At 40.6% G+C, this 24,725-nt stretch overlaps 1 protein-coding gene across 1 annotated transcript; it reads left to right on the top strand.

Moving 5' to 3' along the window:
- Positions 1–18,246: 18,246 nt before the first annotated feature.
- Positions 18,247–23,673, top strand: LOC107823350 (uncharacterized). Its single transcript, XM_075231729.1, has 5 exons — positions 18,247–18,250; positions 21,092–21,364; positions 21,479–21,982; positions 22,043–23,324; positions 23,583–23,673. The coding sequence occupies exons 1-5, from the start codon at positions 18,247–18,249 to the stop codon at positions 23,671–23,673; spliced, it is 2,154 nt and encodes a 717-aa protein (XP_075087830.1).
- The last annotated feature ends 1,052 nt before the right edge of the window (positions 23,674–24,725 follow it).

Genomic DNA, 24,725 nt, shown 5'->3' with positions numbered 1-24,725 from the left:
CAAATATATCGACAGCCTCTTAAAGTTGTTCACACTTTTCAGATAGACACTCCATGTTAAGTTCGTTCAATTTCAATACTTCAACCACAACTCAAATATGTCATTTAGACACAAAATTTGAAGGCAGACAAACACAAAAAGTATGTGATATTCACATGTCAGACTCATGAATAAGACAAGGACACGTGGATTTAACTTAAACAAATTTGAAAAAAATTTGAAAAAAATAAATTAAAAGTAAAAAACGAGAACCCCACCCCACCATCGTCATCTTCCCCAAACGACCCCTTTTTGCCGGAAAAAAATTTATGGCCATTTCTTTCCAATGATGTCTTCTTCTCCAAATTGTTTTTTATTTTATTTTTTCCTTTTTCTTCACGCAAGAGCTTTCGCCTAAATTTATTTGAAACATCCAAATATGATTTTCTTCTTCTTTAGATTCACAAAGCTTAACTGGAATGTTTGGAGATGTAAATCTGATTTTTCTTCAAATCTAAGTCACAAAGTTTAATTTTGTTACTATTGAGAAAAAATAAAACTTTGCCGGAAAAAATGAAGTTTCGCCGGAAAATATTACCGTTCAAATTTTTCTTCTTCTAATTGTTAATCTGTTACTTTTGATAGATCCAAATGTTGACAAGAGAAGACAGAGGTAACAAGGTTTTTCTCTCTTCTTCGTGTTACTTTTGTATGGGTCAAAATCTGCCTAAAGGCATTCAACACGAGTGATGTTGCCATAAGTAATATGGACGAGGTCAACTAGTAACTAATAGGATTCGTTGCCGAGCAACCAATTATGGTCGAGGTCGAGTATTAGAGGGAGCAGTAACAGCAAGTTTAGTAGAGAATATTCTATTAAATATTCTTGATACTTGCACTTTTAGGGTTAATTGAGGGCCTGTCCCTATAAATAGAAAGAGATAAATCAGATGAGGGGTCTCGGACACAAACTTCCTGGACAAAGAACAGACTCTCTACATCTTAGATAGCAGATCCAAGAAAGGCTCCGAAATTCTTGTATCTATCTATCATTCATCATAGCCAAAAGAGGAACCATTTTCATCATATTCGAGATTGGGTGAATCATTCTCCTTATTTACTTTAGTGTCATTCAATGTAATTAAATCTTGAATATTCCTCTCCCATTATTGATATTCTTACATTGAATTCATATCTGAAGTTATTATTATTAGCTAGGCTTAACTCCTCATTAAATACATTCAATTAATTTAGCCAAAGAAAATTATTTTTTGGTTAAATAATTTGGCACCGTCTGTGGAGATTCTCCTAGTTAAAATTTTAGTTTCTTCCAGATCTGTAACTAAAAATAAAGTTCCAAAACCCCTGCTTTCTTGTAAGCACAGACCTAACATGGCAGGTAACGAGAAGAAAGGATGAAGGCAGTGGCCGATCTCACCACCAACCTCTTAAATACCATCAACGAAGTTTCTGAAATGGAGGGCGAAGATGTAACGCCCAATGCCTCTCCTAGGCGAAGTGGCTCACCCCTCCCCCATGGTAGCATCACAACATCCCACGGCAAAGAGGCTTCCACATCCACAACGGAAGAGGCGCCACCCGCAGTGAAGAAACTACTTGAGGCTTAGCTAACAAACATGCTGACTAGCGTCCTCTACAAACCTTCCCAAAAAGAAATCAGAGAAAATGCGAAGATATGCGTTGCGCCAATGACGGCGGAGCGGTACGTCCCAACTCACAATGTTAATAATGCAGGCAATGATACCCTCACGACCATTCTGAGAAAGATGAAAGAAATGGAAAGCGAAAACTATCACGACCCGAACCAATGGGCCGCGACGGGCACCCCGTACCTTACTCAACCGAGTACCAACATAACGTATCCTTCTTATTACTTCATCATATACACGTGACATACGGGCCTAATAGGCCAACATGATCATTTATAAACTCAAAACATAGGCCGACAAGGCCGTACAATTTTTTACGTACACTACATATGCCTACAAGCCTTTAAGAGTACATAATTGTCATAAAGGTCGGGACAGAGCCCTGCCATACCAAACCATACACATCTAAATCATACTGACCAAACAAGCAACTCCGGAGCAAATTGAGTGCGCTGATATCTTCTGCTGAGCTGATCGCCTACTTGGAGGACTCTCAACCTGTCTATCGAGACCTGCGGGCATGAAACGCAGCATCCCCAGGCAAAAGGGACGTCAGTACAAATAATGTACCGAGTATGTAAGGAATAAAAATCAGTAAATAATAGACATGAGAGAAACATGGAGTAAAACACTCGACATGTACGTCTGCATAGCTCTGTGAACCATTTCATTTTTATAATGTCATGCATATGCGTATAAATGTCATACCATGTATAGGTATATGTGTTCATAACATCATCAAGCCTCTGAGGGCATCCCATCATATCATTTCGGCCATTGTGGGCAAATCATCAATGTATACCAACTGATCAGGTGGTGGTACGTATATAACGCCATAACCTTTTCCCATATTCCATATACATATAATATATATATATATACGCGTATATAACGCAATCTGGTCATGGGTCAATGTATATGTATAAATACATGAAATGCATAAGAAATACGTTAATAATATTTTCTCGGAATGTCATAAAAATAATATGCCATAAGAAATACGTTAATAAGATTTTCTCGGAATGTCATAAAAATAATATTTCCTCTCATATAAATTTTATCAAATACGTATTTTTCTGAGACCCATGAACAGAAGATATAATAATAATTCACATGGGGAATCAAGAATATAGACACCCCTAATATTTCTATGAATAGAGTCATTTATAGAAATTGTGCATTTGCTCATTTAGTTCGTGTCGTATAGATCATGCCAAAAGGAAAGATGGGATAGCCTTAACATACCTGGAGTAGGAAAAAATCTGTACGATATTCTTGAGAAAGATTGCACTGTATTCCCTTAGAATTACAAAATCCCGTTGTTAATGTGCTAAGAAACCTCATTGATCGAAGAAATTATGTTGTAGTGTTTTGTAAGAATTTCTACGAATTTGTAGCAATTTGTAACAAATCACCTTGCTAATCTTCAAAACCTCACGTCTGATTTGTAGTATTTGAGAATGAAATGGTCTTTGTATTTAAAACCCTAGAAAGTGAAGTTAGCATCTCATTGTTAATTGTTATTGTTGTTGTATGAAGTTTTAAAAATTTTCCTCACTGTTGTTCTTTATGCAGCCTTTCTGAGTATATCATGATTTTGTCAAAATGGATTGATATCCATGGAAGACAAGTTTAGTGACTAATATGACTCCACCTTCTACGTGTAAATAGCTTAAGAAGGCAAGAGTCACTTACTCCACTTGCTAAATTGACTTAATGAATTAATGTCCATGTGCCTACTAATTGAATGGACTAAAGGCATGAGTCACAATTTGTTTAAGGCAAAAGCTGCCACATGGGGGTGGGGTGGGGATTTTAATATTATCCTATAATCAATTAATTAATTAATTAGGTAATATCCCGCTATCCGGTAATTAATCAATTACCCGCATAATTAAAAATTATCTCAAATTACTTAAAATTCTACTTATTTTTAATACACTTTATATATCATACTATTATGGTCATGGAGTACCTTGTGTGACACTAGTCTATAAACACTGGGTATTTTGGCTCGGACCGTATTATATCCCAAATCGACAACCTTTAACGAAACTCATTTTCTTCTATTTGCTTACCTTCTCTCCTTCACGAATTTACTCATCATGTGTTTGAAATAGTATAATGCTTATAATCTCAAGAAAATCTCACCCCCGAGTTTACGTCAATTAATTGAAGACAAAACTTTAATATACGAAAATGCGGGATGTAACATCATTCCCCCCTTTGGAACATTCGTCCTCAAATGTTGACTGATGCCCTTATCATTCTCATAACCCATAGATCTTGCAAATACTCTAATACTCTTCTTGCCATCTAGGCAACTGTTCTGTGAATAAATCCAAAGGCCAGGGCATCCCCCTCCCCTTCCCCCTCTTTAGGCCTTTTTCTCACACCATGACTTATGGTCAGAATCCTTCCAGTCTCGTAATTGTTGCTACATTCTATCATGCGGCTTGTACGACTCTGACCTTGTAAGTGCTCTTATGCGTCTCTTCTCTCCTTTTTCCTCCAGCTTTTAGGCCTCAATTTATAAACATATACAGAGCTTGACAAGATATCCCTTTGGGCATCTATAGGCATATTGAATTTCTTCGCTCAGTACCTTGTTAAACTTACGAATATTGATATATCTTGTTTCATAGACCCGGTTATCCATCTGTATGACTTTACTACATCTAAGTAGGTCATAATATACCATTACTCTTACCTTGATTTATCGTTACTGAGGTCTGCTACCAAACTCCAGGTTACGTTTGTTGCTTATCCCATATATATAAATCTATATCTTTTGATGCTTCCTCATTACTGTTCATCTCAAGAATGACGGCCTAATATCATCTCATACTTTATAACTTCTATCCATCCATTGTTGATTCACCTCAATATTGATCTATAATCTACCCCTGATAACTTAACCTTTTATGTAACACTGCCGCTAGGGTTCACGTTTCATCGGGGAACATCTTAAATGATTAGACTGATCCACCCGGGGCGATACTATGCTTTCATAATCATATCTCATAGCATCCCAATGTGATTTACCTTGCGTGGGTATTTTAATCCTGTCCAATTCATGAGATCCCTTTCTTTTCTTCGTCAGATCATTACTCAATCGAAGGCCCAAATGTCATCCTTTATCTATCACAATTATACCCTTATTCTATTACCAGGGCAGCATTCCATCTCTTCTAAATGCTATTAGTCTTAGACTCCTTTGAGTTCATTCGGGCTATAGTGAGCTTTGTATAACTTAGAAAAACCATCACTCTTCTTGTTTTCATGGGCTTAATCCTGAGGACTTATCCATTTTTGTCACCTTCTCACTTGCTTTTTCTTATCCTTACTCCTGTCTTCCTAAAACCTTGTCGCTTCACCATACAATAGCTTGCAACCTACACATATCTATTTATAATACTTGCAACCTTTCAACTTGCTTGCATCATAGACTTCCTTGTGTCATTTTGGATCATCAAGCGAGATATCACATCGTCTCTAACTCTTCTTTACTCTCTTAGTTAGGCTTTTCGATACCTAGACCATAGGCTGGAAGATATGCTACTGGCGATGCCGCTATTATTCCTAGATACCGAATCCCCGCGCTTCTAGCCTTTTATCCGACATATGGACTATTCATGATCTTCTGCCTTTGAGTATCTTGTACGTTGTTCACCTTTACCTTACTTACCTTAAAATCTCGCATTGTATCTTCTATCTCTTTCATGACCTCCCTTTCATCTAGGTGTAATTCACGTCCATAACTTAAAGCTCTATTATAATACTTGCACCTCTGGTGCATACACAATCTGGTGGGAGCTTCGTACAGACTTCTTAGGAGGCTGGTACTTTTCTAACCGGCCTTATCGTAGGGCCGTTATAGAATATGATTGTTGTACTATCCTTGTTGTACCTCTGACATTAAGAGTGACCCTGTAATGTGCTCGATCACGATTTTTATAATTTTTCGGGTCCAGTAATCAGATTCCTGATTTTCTTAGTTGATGTAACTCTTTAGTTTCCTCCTTCTTCTGATCAGCCTTTATGTACGCTTAAGCTATCTCCTGATCTGCGGTTCATGGTATTAGTTATTATGTTTAGCCTTTCATAGGCGCTGTGGAATATTCATGATATAATCCTTTAACAATTCGATCTATGACCTGGGCTCAATTCTTTCTTTTAACTTATACCGGAATCTTCCACGGTTATATATGCTACATGTATAAAACTCCAACTCTTAAGTGCGTCCATAACGTAACTAACTTTGGATCATTGATCGAATAATTCCTTTTGTTCCTTCTCAGCTTTCTTTAAACGTAGGCTTTTACTTTTTTGGTCTTTCTTTCCTATTTCGTGTGCATACTTCGCTTATCTTAGTGCCCACGCATATTGGAATTCCATACAACTCATATGATCTTGGATATCGCTTCTGATTTTATTTCCCATTCATTAGCCATGGTAGGTGCCATTTTATTATGGAGTGCATACAATGTTGTTGTGAGACTGTTGTTATAAGACAATTCCTTCCTTAGGTCACTGAGCTTAGGTTGAAGCCTTCTTCCTTACTTTCTCAACTAGTCTTTTATTGTAGTATTTAGGGAGGACCCTCTGACTCTTGTAAAGCTGTGAGCTTATTACATCGTATACCTGATAGAATATTTGATGTTCGTACTCACATATAATTATCCTTAGTTACTTTCCTCCACGCTCATGTGCTCGTATGGTATCTTTTGAACTGAAGTTTTGATTGTTTTCCCAGTGGGACTCTCTTTTATTTCCATAACACTCATACGGTATCTTTAACTACCCCAACTCTTATCTGAATATTTCTAAAGGTTGCGATGTCATATCTGCGAGACTGAATTCCCCATGTTGGGGTTCACTCTGTTTATCTTGCACGATCTATTGATTTGTCTGTATCCTCTTGTCTAGCCATAACTAGGCTCTTCCTGAATCAACTGCTAACTAATCGTTGGCCCACTCTCATATCAATATTCCGCGTAATCTTTCTTGGGTTATTTCCTTTGTCTTAACTTACGTCTCGTACTGGCTCCTAATTTATCAATAACATCTCGAGCAGGAACCCTCACTTCCTCTCCTTGACGTCGTGTTTGCATAATGTTCTGGAATCGTAGCCTATCTGTAGGCTTTGAATAAGTGCAATCTCATCCCTTTTTCATTTTTGTCGCATTCTTCCTTTACCATACCATAATTACTAGAACCACTTAATTCTGACTTAATGCCACATCACTCCATATTCCCCCCTTTAGGGGAGTACTAAGATTTGGAGCTATGATGATCTACCTATAGATGTTTTACCTTTTCATCTTTGGCGTCCTTTCACATTACCGATAACCCTTACTCGCCTTGCGGTAATCCTTCTGTACCAAGGATAACAAAATTCCTTACTCACGAGGAAGACACCTAGTATAACTTGCACATACAGTCCCTTAAGCTTAATTTTTCTCACATTGCTTGCTTTGGGGAAGCGTCTTCCTGAATGACCATTCTCTGAATTTCTCATGAATCTTCTTCTGTTGTCCATTCTATTATCGCCGGAACGAAATCTAAAACTCTCATGATGCCGACTATTATCCAATCACTCAGTCCCTAATTCATGTGTAGTCTATCTTGTTCACCAGCCCATACTGATTCCTATTATTCTGGGGTCTAACTTTTCCTCCCGGTAGTTGCATTGGAGTCACGAACTTATATCTCGAAGTGAGGATATGACTTTATGGATATACTCTTTTGTTGTCTTAAGGCCTGTCACATCTTGTCTCTTCCTTCACTTGACTATAGATTTTGTAATACTGTCATCTTTTGATCTACCATTGTCATCCATGTATCATATCTTACTCTTAATGCTTCATTAGCTTTCTTCTTATTTTCTGCTAATATTTCTATCTATCACTTTATTCTGAAAACTTTAACAAGATATTCTTTTGCTTTTAGCTCCCCTTTGCTCCATCCACTGACTCTTCGGGTTGCCTAGCATTATATCTCTACTAGGGACGGGAGCCATACTAAGATAATATTTATTCCTTCCAGGATTTCAGTGCCTGTCCTTGGACATTCTAGTTTTCGTATCTAGCTATACTATCCTAGAGTGCACCATCTGGGTGTCTCACAATGAGACATGTTAGCACATTTGCAATATCCTTCGGAAATGTCAACTAACACAAACAATCAATTCACCATTTTGGGTTACTCTAACCCCAGCCGGATTATGATATCCCGTCCTTTTCTTAATATACACCTGTTAGCCCCCAATAAGGTATAACTGAGATGGGTGTGGCCAATTATACATACCTCTATTACTGTTGAGGGTAACTCACAATGCTTATATTTTTTTACCAGAACTGTAATACTTATAATCTTCCTTAACTGGGTACCTCGTACCCTTCTTTACCTTGCTTCTTTTACTTGCTGAAACTTGTGTCTCCCTCTTTATTCCTTTTTACCGTAAGAGTGGATTGGCATTCTTGCCTTAGGGATCCTTATCAAGAAGCTTACACATCTTAGTATACACATGATTTGCTGAATAACTCATATTTATCCATCATAAGCATGATGCAAAAATCAAGTTCCTCTGACATAACTCTTCCACAGCTATATCTCTTACCAACCGTCTTTCTGGATGTAGGCATCATCGTATTATGAATAAGATAGAGTTAGAAAATTGAGTTCTTACAATTGAGCTCTATGACACGATCTAGAGTAAGAAGAAAGAGTGACATTCCTAAATGCCCTGTAGCCTCCTGCTTATAAGTGTGGTGCACAACACACCCATAAACAAGACTCTACTAGACACGGCTTGTAGACTCCCTAGGATAGAACCGCTCTGATACTACTTTTGTCATGACCCGAACCGATGGGCCGTGACGGGCACCCGGTACCTTACTCAACCGAGTACCAACGTAATGTATCTTTCTTATTACTTCATCATATACACGTGACATTCGGGCCTAATAGGCCAACATGATCATTTATAAACTCAAAACATAGGCCGACAAGGTCGTACAATCTTTCACGTACACGACATATGTCTACAAGCCTCTAAGAGTACATAATTGTCATAAAGATCGGAACAGATACCCGCCATACCAAACCATACACATATAAATCATACTGACTAAACAAGCAACTCCGGAGCAAATTGAGTGCGCTGATATCTTCTGCTGAGCTGATCGCCTACTTGGAGGACTCTCAACCTGTCTATCGAGACCTGCGGGCATGAAACGCAGCATCCCTAGGCAAAAGGGACGTCAGTACAAATAATGTACCGAGTATGTAAGGAATAAAAATCAGTAAATAATAGACATGAGAGAAACATGGAGTAAAAGACTCGACATGTACGTCTGCATAGCTTTGTGAACTATTTCATTTTTATAATGTCATGCATATGCGTAAAAATATCATACCATGCATAGGTATATGTGTTCATAACATCATCAAGCCTCTGAGGGCATCCCATCATATCATTTCGGCCACTGTGGGCAAATCATCAACGTATACCAGTTGATCAGGTGGTGGTGCGTATATAATGCCATAACCTTTTCCCATATCCCAAAAACATATAATATACATATATACGCGTATATAACGCCATCTGATCATGGGTCAATGTATATGTATAAATGCATGAAATGCATAAGAAATACGTTAATAATATTTTCTCGGAATGTCATAAAAATAATATGCCTTAAGAAATATGTTAATAATATTTTCTCGGGATGTCATAAAAATAATATGCCTGTTGTATAAATTTTATCAAATACGTATTTTTCTGAGACCCATGAACAGAAGATATAATAATAATTCACATGGGAAATCAAGAATATAGACACCCCTAATATTTCTATGAATAGAGTCATTTATGAAAATTGTGCATTTGCTCATTTCGTTCGTGTCGTATAGATCATGCCAAAAGGAAAGAAGGGATAGCCTTAACATACCTGGAGTAGAAAAAAATCCGTACGATATTCTTGAGAAGGATTGCACCGTACTCCCTTAGAATTATAAAATCCTGTTGTTAATGTGCTAAGAAACATCATTGATTGAAGAAATTACGTTGCAGTATTTTGTAAGAATTTCTACGAATTTGCAGCAATTTGTAACAAATCATCTTACTAATCTCCAAAACCTCACGTCTGATTTGTAGTATTTGAGAATGAAATGGTCTTTGTATTTAAAATCCTAGAAAGTGAAGTTAGCATCTCATTGTTAATTGTTGTTGTTGTTGTATGAAGTTTTAAAAATTTTCCTCACTGTTGTTCTTTATGCAGCCTTTCTGAGTATATCATGATTTTGTCAAAATGGATTGATATCCATGGAAGACAAGTTTAAAGACTAATATGACTCCACCTTCTACGTGTAAATAGCTTAAGAAGGCAAGAGTCACTTACTCCACTTGCTAAATTGACTAAATGAATTAATGTCCATGTGTCTACTAATTGAATGGACTAAAGGCATGAGTCACAATTTGTTTAAGGCAAAAGCTGCCACGTGGAGTTGGGTGGGGATTTTAATCTTATCATATAATCAATTAATTATTTGGTAATATCCCACTACCCGGTAATTAACCAATTACCTGCATAATTAAAAATTATCTCAAATTACTTAAAATTTTACTTATTTTTAATACACTTTATACATCATACTATTATGGTAATGGAGTACCTTGTGTGACACTAGGCTATAAACACCGAATATTTTGGCTCGGACCGTATTATATCCCAAATCGACAACCTTTAACGAAACTCATTTTCTTCTATTTGCTTACCTTCTCTCCTTCACGAATTTACTCATCATGTGTTTGAAATAGTATAATGCTTATAATCTCAAGAAAATCTCATCCTCGAGTCTACGTCAATTAACTGAAGACGAAACTTTAACATACGAAAATGAGGGATGTAACATCAAAATGCTTTGAGACCAAATAAAAGAGCATCAAGAAAGGGTGGGCTAAATACTAGGCGCCCCAAAACCTTTACCAAAAAGAGATGTTGGTCGGTTCGTTGAACAACCGTACAGTGATGAAGTCGCCCCACATGCCATACCCAAAACCTTCAAAATGCTGCCATACCTAAAAATATACAACGGTACAACCGACCCTGAGGATCATGTGACTCTCTATGTCACCGCAGTAAAAGGCAACGACCTCACCAAAGAACAAGTATCCTCCATCCTGTTGAAAACGTTTGGCAAAACCCTCACTGGGGCACATTAACTTGGTATTCACAGCTGCACGTGTGCTCCATTGAAACTTTCGAAGAGATGGCCGACAAGTTCGTGATAGCCCATGCCGGAGCTAAAAAGGCGGAGGCAAGAGACCAGGAAGTCAAATGCCCTCTACGAATTCCATCAGGAATGAGGTCATAAAACCGAGGATTGCATTGCACTAAGGCAGGAGGCCGTGAACATGCTTCACCAAGGGCACTTGAAAGATTTGTTGAGCGACCGCGGAAGAGCCAACTTCGCCTAAGGTTGTGAACAGCACCAGGGGCCTCCAAAACTACCTTCACCAACTCGCACCATTCAAATGATCATCGGGGGCGGCAACGACGCATCTATCAACATCGTAAAGTTCACCACGACCCACAAACTCAAACGGTCGATCACTCATGAACGGTACGATGAACTCGAAGAAAGTATCATCTTCGATGAGTCAGATACCCACGGTTTGGTTTTCCCTCACTATGATGCTCTTGTTATCACATGGGAGCAGCGCGTGCATTATCCACCCTCGAGTACTTGCACAGATGGGAACTCGAGGAAAAGATAGTGCCACGCTGCATCACACTGACCGGTTTTAATAATGTAGTTGAACGAACATCTGGAGAAATCACTCTCCCCGTCTTAGCCAGCGGCGTCACTCTGGAAACCACATTCCATATTATGGACCAAGATACGACGTATAATGCCATAATAGGTCGACCCTGGATACACGCCATGAAGGCCATTCCCTCTAGCTTATACCAAGTTATCAAATTCCCCACCCCATGGGGAGTATTCAGCATACGAGGAGAACAACACACTTCCCGAGAATGCTATCGCATCGCCCAGGACTGCACATACACCCAACAAATAGAGGGAAAAGTAAAAGATGCATAGCAATTAACATGGTCGAGGTCGAGTAATGATGAAATGGAAGACGTCATCAAAGACCCAGAAACAACATAAGCCACAAGATCAACCGTAGAAAACCTCGACCCCGTCCAACTTGATGATAATGACCACGACAAAAGAGCATATATCGGCCACAAGCTTCAAGAAAAAGGTAAATCCCGTCATTTCTTAACTAATAACGCAAACTTGTTTGCCTTTTCCCATGCAGATATGCCAGGCATCCCGAAGGAGATAGCGACACACAAGTTGAACGTCGATCCATTTTATCCTCCGGTAAGGCAAGTTAGGCAGAAATTCAATTCCGCAATAAACGATGCATTTCGCTAGGAGGTTGAAAAATTACTAGAAAACGGCTCTATAATGGAATCAAAATATCCCCAATGGGTCGCCAATGTAGTCATGGTAAAAAAGAAGAACGAAAAATGGCGTATGTGTGTAGACTTCATAGATTTGAACAAAGCATGCCCAAAGGACTCATTCTTGCTACCCCATATCGACCAACTCATTGACGCAGCAGCAGGGCATGAACTGCTAAGCTTCTTAGACGCATACTCGGGCTACAACCAGATCCTCATGGAGGAGGAAGATCAGGAGAAGACCACCTTCATCACCCACTAAGGAACATATTGCTACAGGGTAATGCCCTTCGAACTAAAAGAATGCGTGGCGACCTATCAGAGGTTGGTGACAAGAATGTTCAAAGACCAACTCGGCAAAACCATGGAGGTCTACATAGACGATATGTTGGTCAAATCCAAATGGAAAAAAGATCACATAGACCACCTGAAAGAGGCCTTTGACATACTCAGGTGATACAGTATGAAACTAAACCCCGAGAAATGTGCATTCGGTGTTGCCTCAGGAAAATTCTTGGGTTTTCTGGTATCACAAAGAGACATCGAGGTCAATCCCGATCAAATTAAGGCCATAGAAGGAATACCTGAACAGTTAACCAGCAAAAAACAGGTCCAAAGGTTCACTGGTCGCATCACCACCCTATCAAGGTTAATCTCGGGTCATCGGATAGATGCCATAAATTCTTTGGCGTATTCAAGAAAGACAAAGACCTCGAATGGACTTTCGAGTGCATCCAATCTATGCGAGAACTAAAAGCATACCTATCACCGCCGCCTCTGCTTTTAAAACTTGAGCCCGGGGAGCATCTCCTCATCTATCTGGACGTATCCGAGGTAGCCGTAAGCACAGTCCTGGTACGAGAAGACAAAGGTACGCAATCCCCCATCTACTACATTAGCAAAACCTTAATCGACACCGAGACGTAGTACCCCCACCTCGAAAAACCGGCACTGCTTTGGTCGTAGCTTCGCGAAAGCTTAGGCCCTACTTCCAATACCACCTCATCTCGGTAGTCACAACTTTCCCCTTGAGAAGTATTCTACATAAGCCCGAGCTATCGGAAGATTGGCTAAGTGGGCTATAGAATTGAGTGAGCATGATATCACGTATCAACCACGGACTGCGATAAAATCACAAGTCCTTGCCGACTTTGTAGCCAACTTCAGCGCAAAAATAATGCCTGAAGTAGAAAAAGAAATTGCCCACGCTTCCCCGCAAACACAAGATCAATGGATTTTGTACACCGATGGTGCCTCCAATGCGTCAAGGTCCGGACTGGGACTCGTACTCGAGGTCCCGACAGGCGAAGTAATTCGCCAGTCCATAAGGTGCCCATACATGAATAATAATGAGGCCGAGTATGAGGCCGTGATTGCAGGATTAAGGCTAGCGCTCAAGTACGGAGCAAAGCGGGTCATCCTACGTTGTGACTCACAGCTCGTCGTCAACCAAGTCACAGAGACTTTCCAGATCAAAGAGCAAAGGTTGCAAAAGTACCAAGCCGAAATTTGCAAATTACTGCCCGAGTTTGATGAATGTCAGCTCGACCAAATCCCTCGACCACAAAACAACGAAGCCGATGACCTTGCCAACTTAGAGGCAACCACCAAAAGGATAATCGGCGAAGGAAACGTGGTCGCCCTCCACTCGTCAATAGATCAAATAGAGGTAAGGACTATAAATCAACTCGGGACTGGCACAACCGTATTATTGCATACTTGTAGGACGACGTAATCCCAGATGAAAAAAAAAGAAGCCAAGAAACTTCGGATGCAATCATCCAGGTACAACATCATCCAGAACGATCTGTACAAGAGAACGTACGGTGGCCCCCTAGCAAAATGCTTGGGACCAAATCAAACTCGCCGTGTAATAGAAGAAGTCCATGAAGGCCACTGCGGGGCTCATTCAGGCAATCGAGCTCTGATCAGATGCCTCATACGAGCAGGATACTACTAGCCCACTATGAAAAAAGAGGTCGCGGACTTCGTAAAAAAATGCGAGCAATGCCAAAAATACGCCCCAATGATCCACTAAGCAGGCGAGCAACTCCATTCGGTCATTTCCCCTTGGCCTTTCATCAAATGGGGGATGGACATCGTCGGTCCCCTCCTTGCAGGACGAGGTAACGTACGCTTTCTTTTAGTTTTGACTGACTATTTTTCTAAATAGGTAGAAGCAGGATCATTCGCTCAGATACGCGAGCAGGAAGTGATCACCTTCATATGGAAAAACATCGTGTGTCGCTTCGGCCTCCCCAAAGAGATCAGCTGCGACAACGGACCCCAATTTACTGGAAAAAAGGTCGCCAAATTTTTCGAAAAGTGGCATATCAAAAAGATACTCTCCACCCCATACCACCCCGCGGGCAACGGCCAAGCGGAGTCCTCCAATAAATCAATACTAAACATCATGAAGAAAAATCTTGAAAACGCCAAGGGACTTTGGCCAGAACTACTGCCAAAAGTGTTATGGGCATACCGTACAATGCCAAAGACGAGCACAGGTGAAACGCCTTACTCGTTAGTCTATGGGACTGACACAATAATACCAATCAAAGTCGGAGAACCCAGTTTGAGATACTCCCATGAGAGCGGACCGAGGAACGACGAAAGTAGAAGGTATGATCTTGACGAAGCCGAAGAACGGAGAGACATGGCCTATGTAAGAATGATCGCCCAAAAACAACATGTAGAGCGCTACTACAACTAAAAGGCCAAGATCAGACCACTCAAAGTCGGGGACTACGTACTCAAAGCCAAAACACAAGCAAGCAGAGATCCGCAGGAGGGAAAATTGGGAACAATTTAGGACGGCCCATACAAAATCACAACAACAGCAGGCAAAGGGTCATTCCAACTAGAAACAATGGAAGGAAAATGGCTACCAAACAACTGGAACGTTACCCACCTCAAGTACTTCAACTTTTAAGAACAATCGTCTTCTGAGTCGTACTCTTTTTCCCTAACTTGAGTTTTATCCCAATTGGGTTTTCTCAAGAGGGTTTTTAACGAGGCAATGAGGAGCACGCTTCAAGTCGAAGTGCGGACAAGAAAAAGGCAGTTCATTGCTCAACCTCTTGACATATCTCCAGGTTGCCTAATGACCGGGACTAGAATGCCAACCCAAAAAAATATGTAAATTTCTCCAAGTATTGAGCAAAACACACATGAAAAACAACATTCGACCTCGTTTGAATTAAACATTTGACCTTGCGCGAATTAAATATCCGACCTCGCTCGAATTAAACATTCGACATCACTCGAATTAAACATTCGACATCGCTCGAATTAAACATTCGACCTCGCACGAATTAAACATTCGACCTCGCTCGAATAAAACATTAGACCCTATGTGAATTAAACAACATTCGACCTTGCTCGAATTCACATTCGGTTTCGTTAAGATCAACTGTGGCCTATTTCAGTCGAATAAAAACTTATACGGCCACCAGCCATTTTTCAGTTCAGGTTACGTTCGACCTCTCCTGTATTAACTAAGTACGTTTCAAATTAAGCTCCGGATATATTTTACTTCTTTCGACAACACTTAATCGACCACAGATCACGACCGCCAAGTGCAGCGTTTGATCTCGACCACAGATCACCACCACAAATCGAGTTTCTACAGATAAAAGCAGCCAAACGATAGTATTAGGTAAATGATCATACAAAACCGAACAGAAGAAATCCAAAAACAAATAATGAAAATAACATTTCATACTTCAAAAATATTCTTTACAAGGGCTGAAACAGACGCCTACAAAAATATGCACAAATTACAAATCAAATGGATAACTACTCGCCACCTGATCCATCATCGCCATCTTCACCATCGCCACCAGGTTATTCGTCCTCGTACCATGCATCCTTCTCAAACCCACCTAGATCCTCATCTCCATTGTCGATCCTCGGTGTAGCAGGATCGTAGCCACAGGTGATCCGAGCTGCACGCACCTTGGCACGAGAATCCTCAAACTCAGCCTCAGTAACCCTCCCCGTCATCATTATATCTTTGAATATGTCTAGTTGGTCCTCGGCGTGGATCCATTTATCATACAAATCCCGCGGAACATCAGGATAAGCTGAAGTGTGAGAAGAGGACGCTTGAGCCTGCAACTGCATCTTCTCGGCCTCAAGAACGAAGATTTGGTCACCAAGGTTCGAAACCTCTTTTTCCACCCCCCATGATTTTCTCGTCAAGCCGCTCTTCCATGAGCCTAGCAGTCTCCAAATCATTTGCCCACTCAGATCGAAGAACGCGGATTGCATCCCCCAAAGCCTCCGCCTTTGTCAAAGCTGCCAAGCAAGCCAACTCGGCCTTCTCCAAATTCGTCATCTTCTCGGCAACCTCGTTACTCAACACATCGGCCCTGAACGAGCATTGCTTGAGTTCAGCCCGCAGAGATACCACTTGGGCTTGAAAGTCCGCGCATTCGACTTCAACTCTTTTGCTCACTTCGAGCTCCTCTTCTTTGTCCCTAAGTGATCCTTCAAGGACGTTGCACTTACTGATGACTCTCATTAGCTCATCATCTTTCTGTTTCAACTCGTCCCTGATGGCTAGGAAGTCGTCGCTCTCACCAAATTGCCTACATATCTCGCGATGCTTGTTGCGGTATTCACGGTACTTACTCGCCATCTTCTTGAAAATGGTTTTACACCTCTCTTCTCGGCGAGCACTCTCAATCTCCAAGATAATTGTCTAAGAGAAAAAGAGAAGAAAATCAGTATCGAAAATGATGCGCAAGATATAAAAACTACCAGAGTTTGGAAGAGTTACCCTAAGGGCGAGGCCGGCTATCCTCGACGACAAGGTGGCATCGTTCAACTCCTCGAGGGTCTTGCCCTCCACACTGGAGCAAAGGGGACCTAAGGAAGGGACCATATTTTTAGTGTTCACCAGTAGGTCACGATCCATGGGGACCACGGTGGTACGAGTGGACCCTTCCAACCTCACTTCCACCCGAGTGAACCCATCGCTCAACATCCGTACCTCATCGGGGTCAATATCTGAGCCGGTTTCATAGCCGTCTTCGGCAATACCTTTACCTCTTGCCTCGGTAGATGAGGGGACATCAACCGGTACCTAGGTTGACAGCTCACTCCTAGGTTTGCTATCGCTGACCTCCACGGACGGTCCAACAACCCCAACCTTAGGAAAGGGCACACCTTTCACTGCTCTCGTTGATAGTGGAGCTTCAGACGACAGGCTTGCACCACTTTCAGGTACAACAATGGTCGGTTCATGGTCACCCCTTGTAGAGTCCACTGCTTGAACTGTACCATCACCGACATCCACCGACCTTCTTTTTCGTGGATTCAAATCCTCTCCGCTCGACGACGACTCATCCACTAAATACCGCAATGGATAAGCCGATGTCCCAGACGCTGAGGCCACCGATGGCTGAGCTGACCTCGCTAAAACAAGAGATTGATCAGAGGTAGACGACCTGGCAGGCTTAGAGGTTGCAACTAAAGAAGATTCCGTTGTGGCGGTCGCCTGACGGAATGCAGGAGTAGGAGCTCTTGACCCCCTCGAACCTCTCCGTGCTGATATAAGAAAATCAATCAAGATAAAAAAAATCGATCAAGATCAACCCCCACAAAGATAAAAGGCGACCTATCGGAAATATTCAATGACGAAAATAAGCAAACTTACCGAGAAACGTGGGCCTGAACTTAGCGCGGAAGGTCGACCATTTGCGAATCCCCACTGTATAAGGAAGGATTTTTCTAACCCACTCGTGAATGTCCTCGACCAAAGGAGGGGGCTCAGCCTCCCCTCCGTAAAAGGAGAAATTAAGCATAATCAAGGCTGACCAGTACAAAGTGCAACAAAGGGAAAAATGAGAAAAGGTACTTACGAGCATAGTTCCAAAGCTCAGGAAACCCGTTTGCATTTGCCACTACGTCCTCAGTTCGGACGTAGAAGTAGTTGAGCCAAAACTGGCGGTTGGCCTTATCATCCATTTTTACCACAATACTTTTGCCGCCCCCGGTGGCGAAGATGTAACATCATCCCCCTGAAAAAATTGGGGGCGAAGAGATGCATCAAGTGACGGATGGTCACCTCGACCCCGGCCAACTCCGCGAACTTCGAAATCATACGGATGGGTTTGTAAATATATGGGGAAAGCTGAGCCGGCCACACCCGGTAGTAGCGGCAAAATTCTTTAGCCAGGGGTAGAATAAGAAAAGAATAACCTACGAAGAAGGGGGAGGCATAGAAGGTGCAGTACCCAGGGCGACGTATTTGTACCACGTCATGCCCCGCTGGGCTGATGTCTATGTGGGCGGGAATTTTGAATTTAGCCCTAAACTTGGCAATGGATGCCTCTGTCATCAACGACTCCGAAATTTTGGGGGTCAACTTCGTGCATCTTTGAGAAATCAGACCTATCCTTCTCCTTACAGGGAACTATTTTCTCCACCGTAGGAAAGCTGTCATCTTCAGCAACCATGGCCACTTCATTATCGTAGGGGGGAGGGGGGCATGCTAACCGCCAAGGGGGCAGGATCAGGCACTCCCCATGAATTGGTTCTATTAACTATTTTTGCTCATTTTTGTATTGAGAAAATGCAAGCATAGAAGAGATATAGGTGGCAGGAGATATCCAAACCAGCGAAAGCAGGAACATAAGGCTGAAGGTAACAAAAGCAACAACAATTAAATAAGGAAAGAAGATATAATATCCCATGATTTTAACCAAGGATATATTAGTCATTTAGCAATTAATTAAGTCAAAAAAAAGGATGCACAAAAAGAAATAAAAGTCAAACAAATCTAGCAAAAAGAACTAATAAAATAAAAACGTGAGGGCATGGGAGAAAAAGAAAAAAAAAATATAAAAGGCTAAAGGGATTTTGGGGGAAAAGAGACGCAGTGAAACAGAAGCTTCAATTAGAGAAGATTTGAGATTTAAGAACAAAAAAAAATTGAAGAATGCTCATCCAGGTAAGAGGCAAAGAAAGCAAAGAAGGAATTTTGTTGAAATCTTATAGTCAACAAGGCATAAGAATTAGAAAGGAGCGTTGGTTCAGTCTTTGTTCCGTAAAACTCCTACCCTACTGGAAAAGTAAATTTACATTCTTGAGTCTCAGCGATAAGCTCTAGGTAATTGCATATATTTTTTCCTTCTTTTGAAACAGTAGTAATTTTTAGATACATGACTCATCGAGAGACTAAGTAAATATAATATTGGGATTTGATTCTGAGTTAAAAAGAGGAGGTTAGGGAACTGAGAGAAATCCGTAAGATTTTTCATGAATTAATCAGGTATATTATATGAATAGGCAAAATATTTAGAGATTATGGACTAGTTGAATTACTTATAGTATGGGTAAATATAATTTGGTGAATTAAGAGTCAAACATGAAACCCAAGGGTTAGGTATTCTAAATTAGCTATGAATTAGCCTAAACATGAAAATTAACATGAGATCGATATTATGTAATTATAGATTAATTGGAAGAAGTTGTATGAATTGCTCGAGATGAAGCATTTGGTATATCGACACCAGTACTGTGAGTAGTAATCTTATCACAATTTGTGTTTTCATAACTTGCATGAGTTACACATAATTTTTAATATAAATATGTTACCGATTATTTTGAGTTGCATGTGGGACAAGTTTTTTACTCGATATGATACCGAAATAGTTATTTGAGATGATTACCGTTGTTTTAAATATTTCCGTTGTTACTAGATCTGTTTTACCGTTATTTGAATTTACTGTTATCAAAATAAAATTACATGATTTGATAAGAACCGAAATGCCCTATATTATTTTAAAATATTTTTCTACGAGTATATACCGATTACAGAGACAAGTATAAATAGAAGTAGACATTGGAGGATCTCGTAGCTAACGGCGAGTTCGTTAGACCTGGTGCACCTTGTAATTACCGATTACCGTTACAGCCCTCGCTAGTGGGGAAGGTAGAACTAGCATACCGTTACTGATTTCCCTTGAGTTGGGACTACCATTATATTTGACTTCTTGCGAAGAAGTCCACAGTTATACCGATTACATGATCAGTTCATTGAAACCTCCTAAACATGAATATTGATATCACACAGTATTTACTGAGCTTATTACCGAATTGTAAATTGATTTATTTTACATGAAAAACATGATAAGACTGATTATTGTCTATTGTTTCTGAAAGGGCATTCTTATGATACTTTCTGTTTAATATATATACTAGCATGTTTTCTGACTTGTCCCCAATAAAAACGGTTGTGGTTAAGTGTTATTACTCATTGAGCTAGCGACTCATTCCTCGCTAATTTTTTTTACAGAGACATCAACTGATGCGGGCGAGGATTTTGTTAATTAGATCACACAACTTGATAGTTCTTGGTGAGCCTCGCACTTGTTCGCGTGGGCGGAGATTTTATTTATTGTTATCGTCTTTTCTTTGAGCTCTTAGAGTCGCTACATAGTTATTCTTTTAGTGTCATGAGTATTCTTTTGTTATTATAGATTTATGTTGAGTATCGCTCTTTATTATCAAAGTTGGAGATAAATTAGTATTTCTAGTTGTTAGTGGGAGGACTATTAATAGTAGATATTTGTTTGGGTTAATTGATAAAATTATTGTTGTTTGGATTGATATTAGGATGTTTCGTTGATGATTTGAGACAGAAAAATTTTTGGATAGTCCAAAAACAGGGGAAACTCTGTTTGACGATGAGACTTACTTGGGGGCACTTGCTCCTAAGTACCGGTCATGATCCTAAATTGGGGCGTGAAAAAGTTGGTATCATAGCTTAGGCTTTAAGTCCCGAGACATGGAGCAATGTTTAGTAGAGTCTTGTTCATGAGTATGTAGGCGCCCATACTTATGATCTTGAGGCTACTGAACATCTAGGAATGTTTTCCCTTCTTTCATACTTTGATCGTGCATTGAGATAACTTAAGATTGACTTTGGAGTATTTCTTTCGCTGATAGCTAGGACACGCACACCCTCATCGGCTGGACGTGGTACTTCCTGGGGTGGTGGTCAAGTTGGGGTTCATCAAACTAGAAGACAGGCTGCTCCTCAACCTGAAATTGGGAACATTGGTCAACCCCAAGCTACTATGTTAGATCAAGTGCAAGAACATGGGGTTCAGGACGCTCTATCACCAGTGCCAACTGTTGTACCTACTGTTGCCTTACCTGCAGACGCAGTGGCAAAGTTATTGAATGTGTTAGAGGCATTGGTGCCTACTCAGGGTGGAAGTTCATCTCCTTAGGCTACTTTATAGACACAAGCACCTGCACAGACTCAAACTTTCGAGAATAAGGAAGTATCTCTACAAGAGTTCCTGAAATTGAAATCACCAAAATTCACAGGTTCTGATAATTCAGCAGATCCTCAAAGTTTCTTGGATGGGACACTCAAGGCATTACATGCTCTAGTATGTTCTAGTGAGAGAGCCATGGAGCTCGCAGCATACAAACTAGAGGATATGGCCAATATATGGTATGAAACTGTGTTAGTAGGAAGGCCAGCAGGAGCAACACCACTGGCATGGGACGAGTTCACTAAGTTGTTCATGAATTATTTTCTTCCAGATAGCCTAATGCAAAAATATGCTAGAGACTTTGAGAGATTGGTTCAGACTCCAGATATGGATGTGTCAACATATAACACCAAGTTTTGTAAGCTGGCTAGATATGCTCTTTACTTAGTGCCTACCGAAGAAGCTCGAGTTCAGAGTTTTGTTGATGGATTGGTTGGTCGTCTATACACAGTAGTAGCCCCACATATGAAGACTTTATCCTACTCTGATGCACTCGACTTTGATATAAAGATTGAAAATAAGGGACGTGATGAGCGTGCAACTAGTGATTTACGTAAGAAGGCCAAGACATGAGGGTCTTTCAGTGGCGGTTTTAGTGAAAATCGAAGAGTAGGAAATCAGAGACAACAACAACAGGGTTCTCAGACAGGGACACACTTGTCTTCACAGTCCACATACAGACCACATTACAGACAGGGTACTAGGGGACCATCATCATCTGGACATCGTAATTCTGGGCAGATATATGCCACTATTTTAGTCTGCCAGACCTGTGGTAGATCACATTTGGGCCAATGTCATTTTCTAACTGGAGAGTGCTTTCGGTGTGTCCAGTTGGGACATCACTTGAGGGATTGCCCTCAGCCTCCGAGAAATTTCAACCAGGCTTCTATTCAGTCAGCTGCACCTACTCAGACTACTCGTAATACTTCAGGTGCTACAGGTACAGGAAATAGAGACCGAGGTGCTGGAGACCGTGTTACTGTAAATCGAGGACAAGGGAATGCTGGTAGAGGTCAGGCGAGACTTTTTGCATTTACTAAACAGGATGCTCAGGCCTCGAATGTTGTGGTCACAAGTATTCTTTCTGTTTGTTCATTTGATGCACTTGCATTGATTGATCGGGGATCTACTCACTCCTATGTGTCCTCGTACTTTGCTTTGAGGTTTAATAGACAACCTGAGCTATTGAATGATCCTTTCCTAGTTGCTATTCCTGTTGGGGAGTCTCTATTAGCTGAATACGTGTATCGTGCTTGTCAGATTCGGGTTGAGGGTAGAGATACTCTAGCTGACCTTATTGTACTTGGTATGATTGACTTTGACATGCTGATGGGAATAGATTGGTTATCTTTTTGCTATGCTATCGTCGATTGTCATGCAAAGATAGTTAAGTTTGAGATACCAAACGAACCTAGTTTTGTTCTAAAAGGGGGTCAGGTTCCAAAGACTTGCAAAGTTGTATCTTTTATGAAGGCTCAACGACTTCTGAAGAAAGGTTTCTCGGGTCTCTTAGCTATTGTGAATGACATAAGAAAGGAAACAATTTGTATAGAAAATGTACTAGTAGGGAGAGAATTTTCTGATGTATTTCCTGAGGATTTACCAGGATTGCCTCCAGTACGAGAAATAGACTTTGGTGTTGATTTACTACCAGACACACAGCCCATATCGATACCCCCATATCGGATGGCACCAGCAGAGTTGAGGGAGCTAAAGCAACAGTTACAGGATTTGTTAGATAAGGCTTTTATTAGACCTAGTGTATCACCATGGGGTGCACCAATATTGTTCTTAAAGAATAAAGACGGATCTCTAAGAATGTGCATTGACTACAGACAGTTAAACAAGATAACAATTCGCAATAAATATCCCTTGCCTCGTATAGATGACATGTTTGATCAGTTACAAGGAGCTTCCCACTTTTCAAAGATAGACCTTCGATCTGGTTATCATCAACTTAGAATCAAAGATGAAGATATTTTTAAGACTGCTTTCAGGACTCGGTACGACCACTATGAGTTTCTGGTGATGCCTTTCGGACTGACTAATGCTCCAGCTGCATTCGTAGATTTAATAAATAGGGTGTTCAAGCCGTTTCTAGATAGATTTGTAATAGTTTTTATTGATGATATCCTGATATATTCTCGTAGCCAAGAAGAACACGAGAATCATCTGAGGACTGTGTTGCAGACATTGCGAGAACATCGGCTTTATGCTAAGTTCTCAAAGTGTGAATTTTAGCTAAACTTAGTAGTATTTCTAGGGCATATTGTATCCAAAGATGGAATTATGGTAGATCCTAAGAAGACAGAAGCTGTGCAGAAATGGCCCAGACCTATTTCTCCTACAGAGATTCATATCTTTTGGGCTTGGTGGGCTATTACAGTTGTTTGGATTGATATTAGGATGTTTGGTTATTGATTTGAGACAGGAAAATTTTTTGATAGTCCAAAAATAGAAAAAACTCTGTCCGATTTCTGTTAAATACCGATGAGGCTTACTTGGGGCCACTTGCTCCTAAGTGCCAGTCATGATCCTAAATTGGGGCGTGATAGAAGAGATAAATATTCAATGTTCAAAAAACACCAAAAACCAAGCAAAGGGTCTTATATCCCTATTTATAAGAACCTGGGCACCACGATCGAGAATCTAAATCGTCAATACCCCACACGGATATCGAAATGACAGAGGCACAGGATACGACGCAATACATCGAGAAAATGCCTTATAATGACGCGCGGCATCGTGACGTCATTTAGAATTGACGTAACGATAAGTTATGGTTCACTAAGCGCCACTTTATCACCACGCCAAGAACGTTACTACTCGACCTGCTCGCCTAAAATCTCTTGAACTACGACTAGCGAAGTCCACTCACCGAGGTCGTCCGAGAGACGGCCCCGATAATCGGAGGGACTAACTGTATGGGTTAAAATATGCCTAAATGCATTCAACACGAGTGATGTTGCCATAAGTAATATGGCTGAGGTCGACTAGTAACTAATAGGATTCGTTGCCGAGCAACTAATTATGGCCGAGGTTGAGTATCAGAGGAAGCAGTAACAACAAGTTTAGTAGAGAATATTTTGCTAGATATTCTTGATACTTGTACTTTTAGGGTTAATTGAGGGCCTGCCCCTATAAATAGAAAGAGATAAATCAGATGAGGGGTCTCGGACAAGAACTTCCTGGACAAAGAACAAACTCTCTACATCTTAGACAACAGATCCAAGAAAGGCTCCGAAATTCTTGTATCTATCTATCATTCATCATAACCAAAAGAGGAACCATTT

This window comes from Nicotiana tabacum, chromosome 15, assembly GCF_000715075.1.
Source record: "Nicotiana tabacum cultivar K326 chromosome 15, ASM71507v2, whole genome shotgun sequence".
NCBI lineage: Eukaryota > Viridiplantae > Streptophyta > Magnoliopsida > Solanales > Solanaceae > Nicotiana > Nicotiana tabacum.
Note: the sequence above shows the minus strand (reverse complement) of the source record. Positions and strands in the feature narration are given on the sequence as shown.

Excerpts from the sequence above, each read along its gene's own strand:
- LOC107823350 (XM_075231729.1), top strand. Across the intron at positions 21,983-22,042 it reads GCGTGCAACTAGTGATTTAC|GAAATCAGAGACAACAACAA; the intron begins GTAAGAAGGCCA and ends ATCGAAGAGTAG. Across the intron at positions 23,325-23,582 it reads TTGCCTCGTATAGATGACAT|CCAAGAAGAACACGAGAATC; the intron begins GTTTGATCAGTT and ends ATATTCTCGTAG.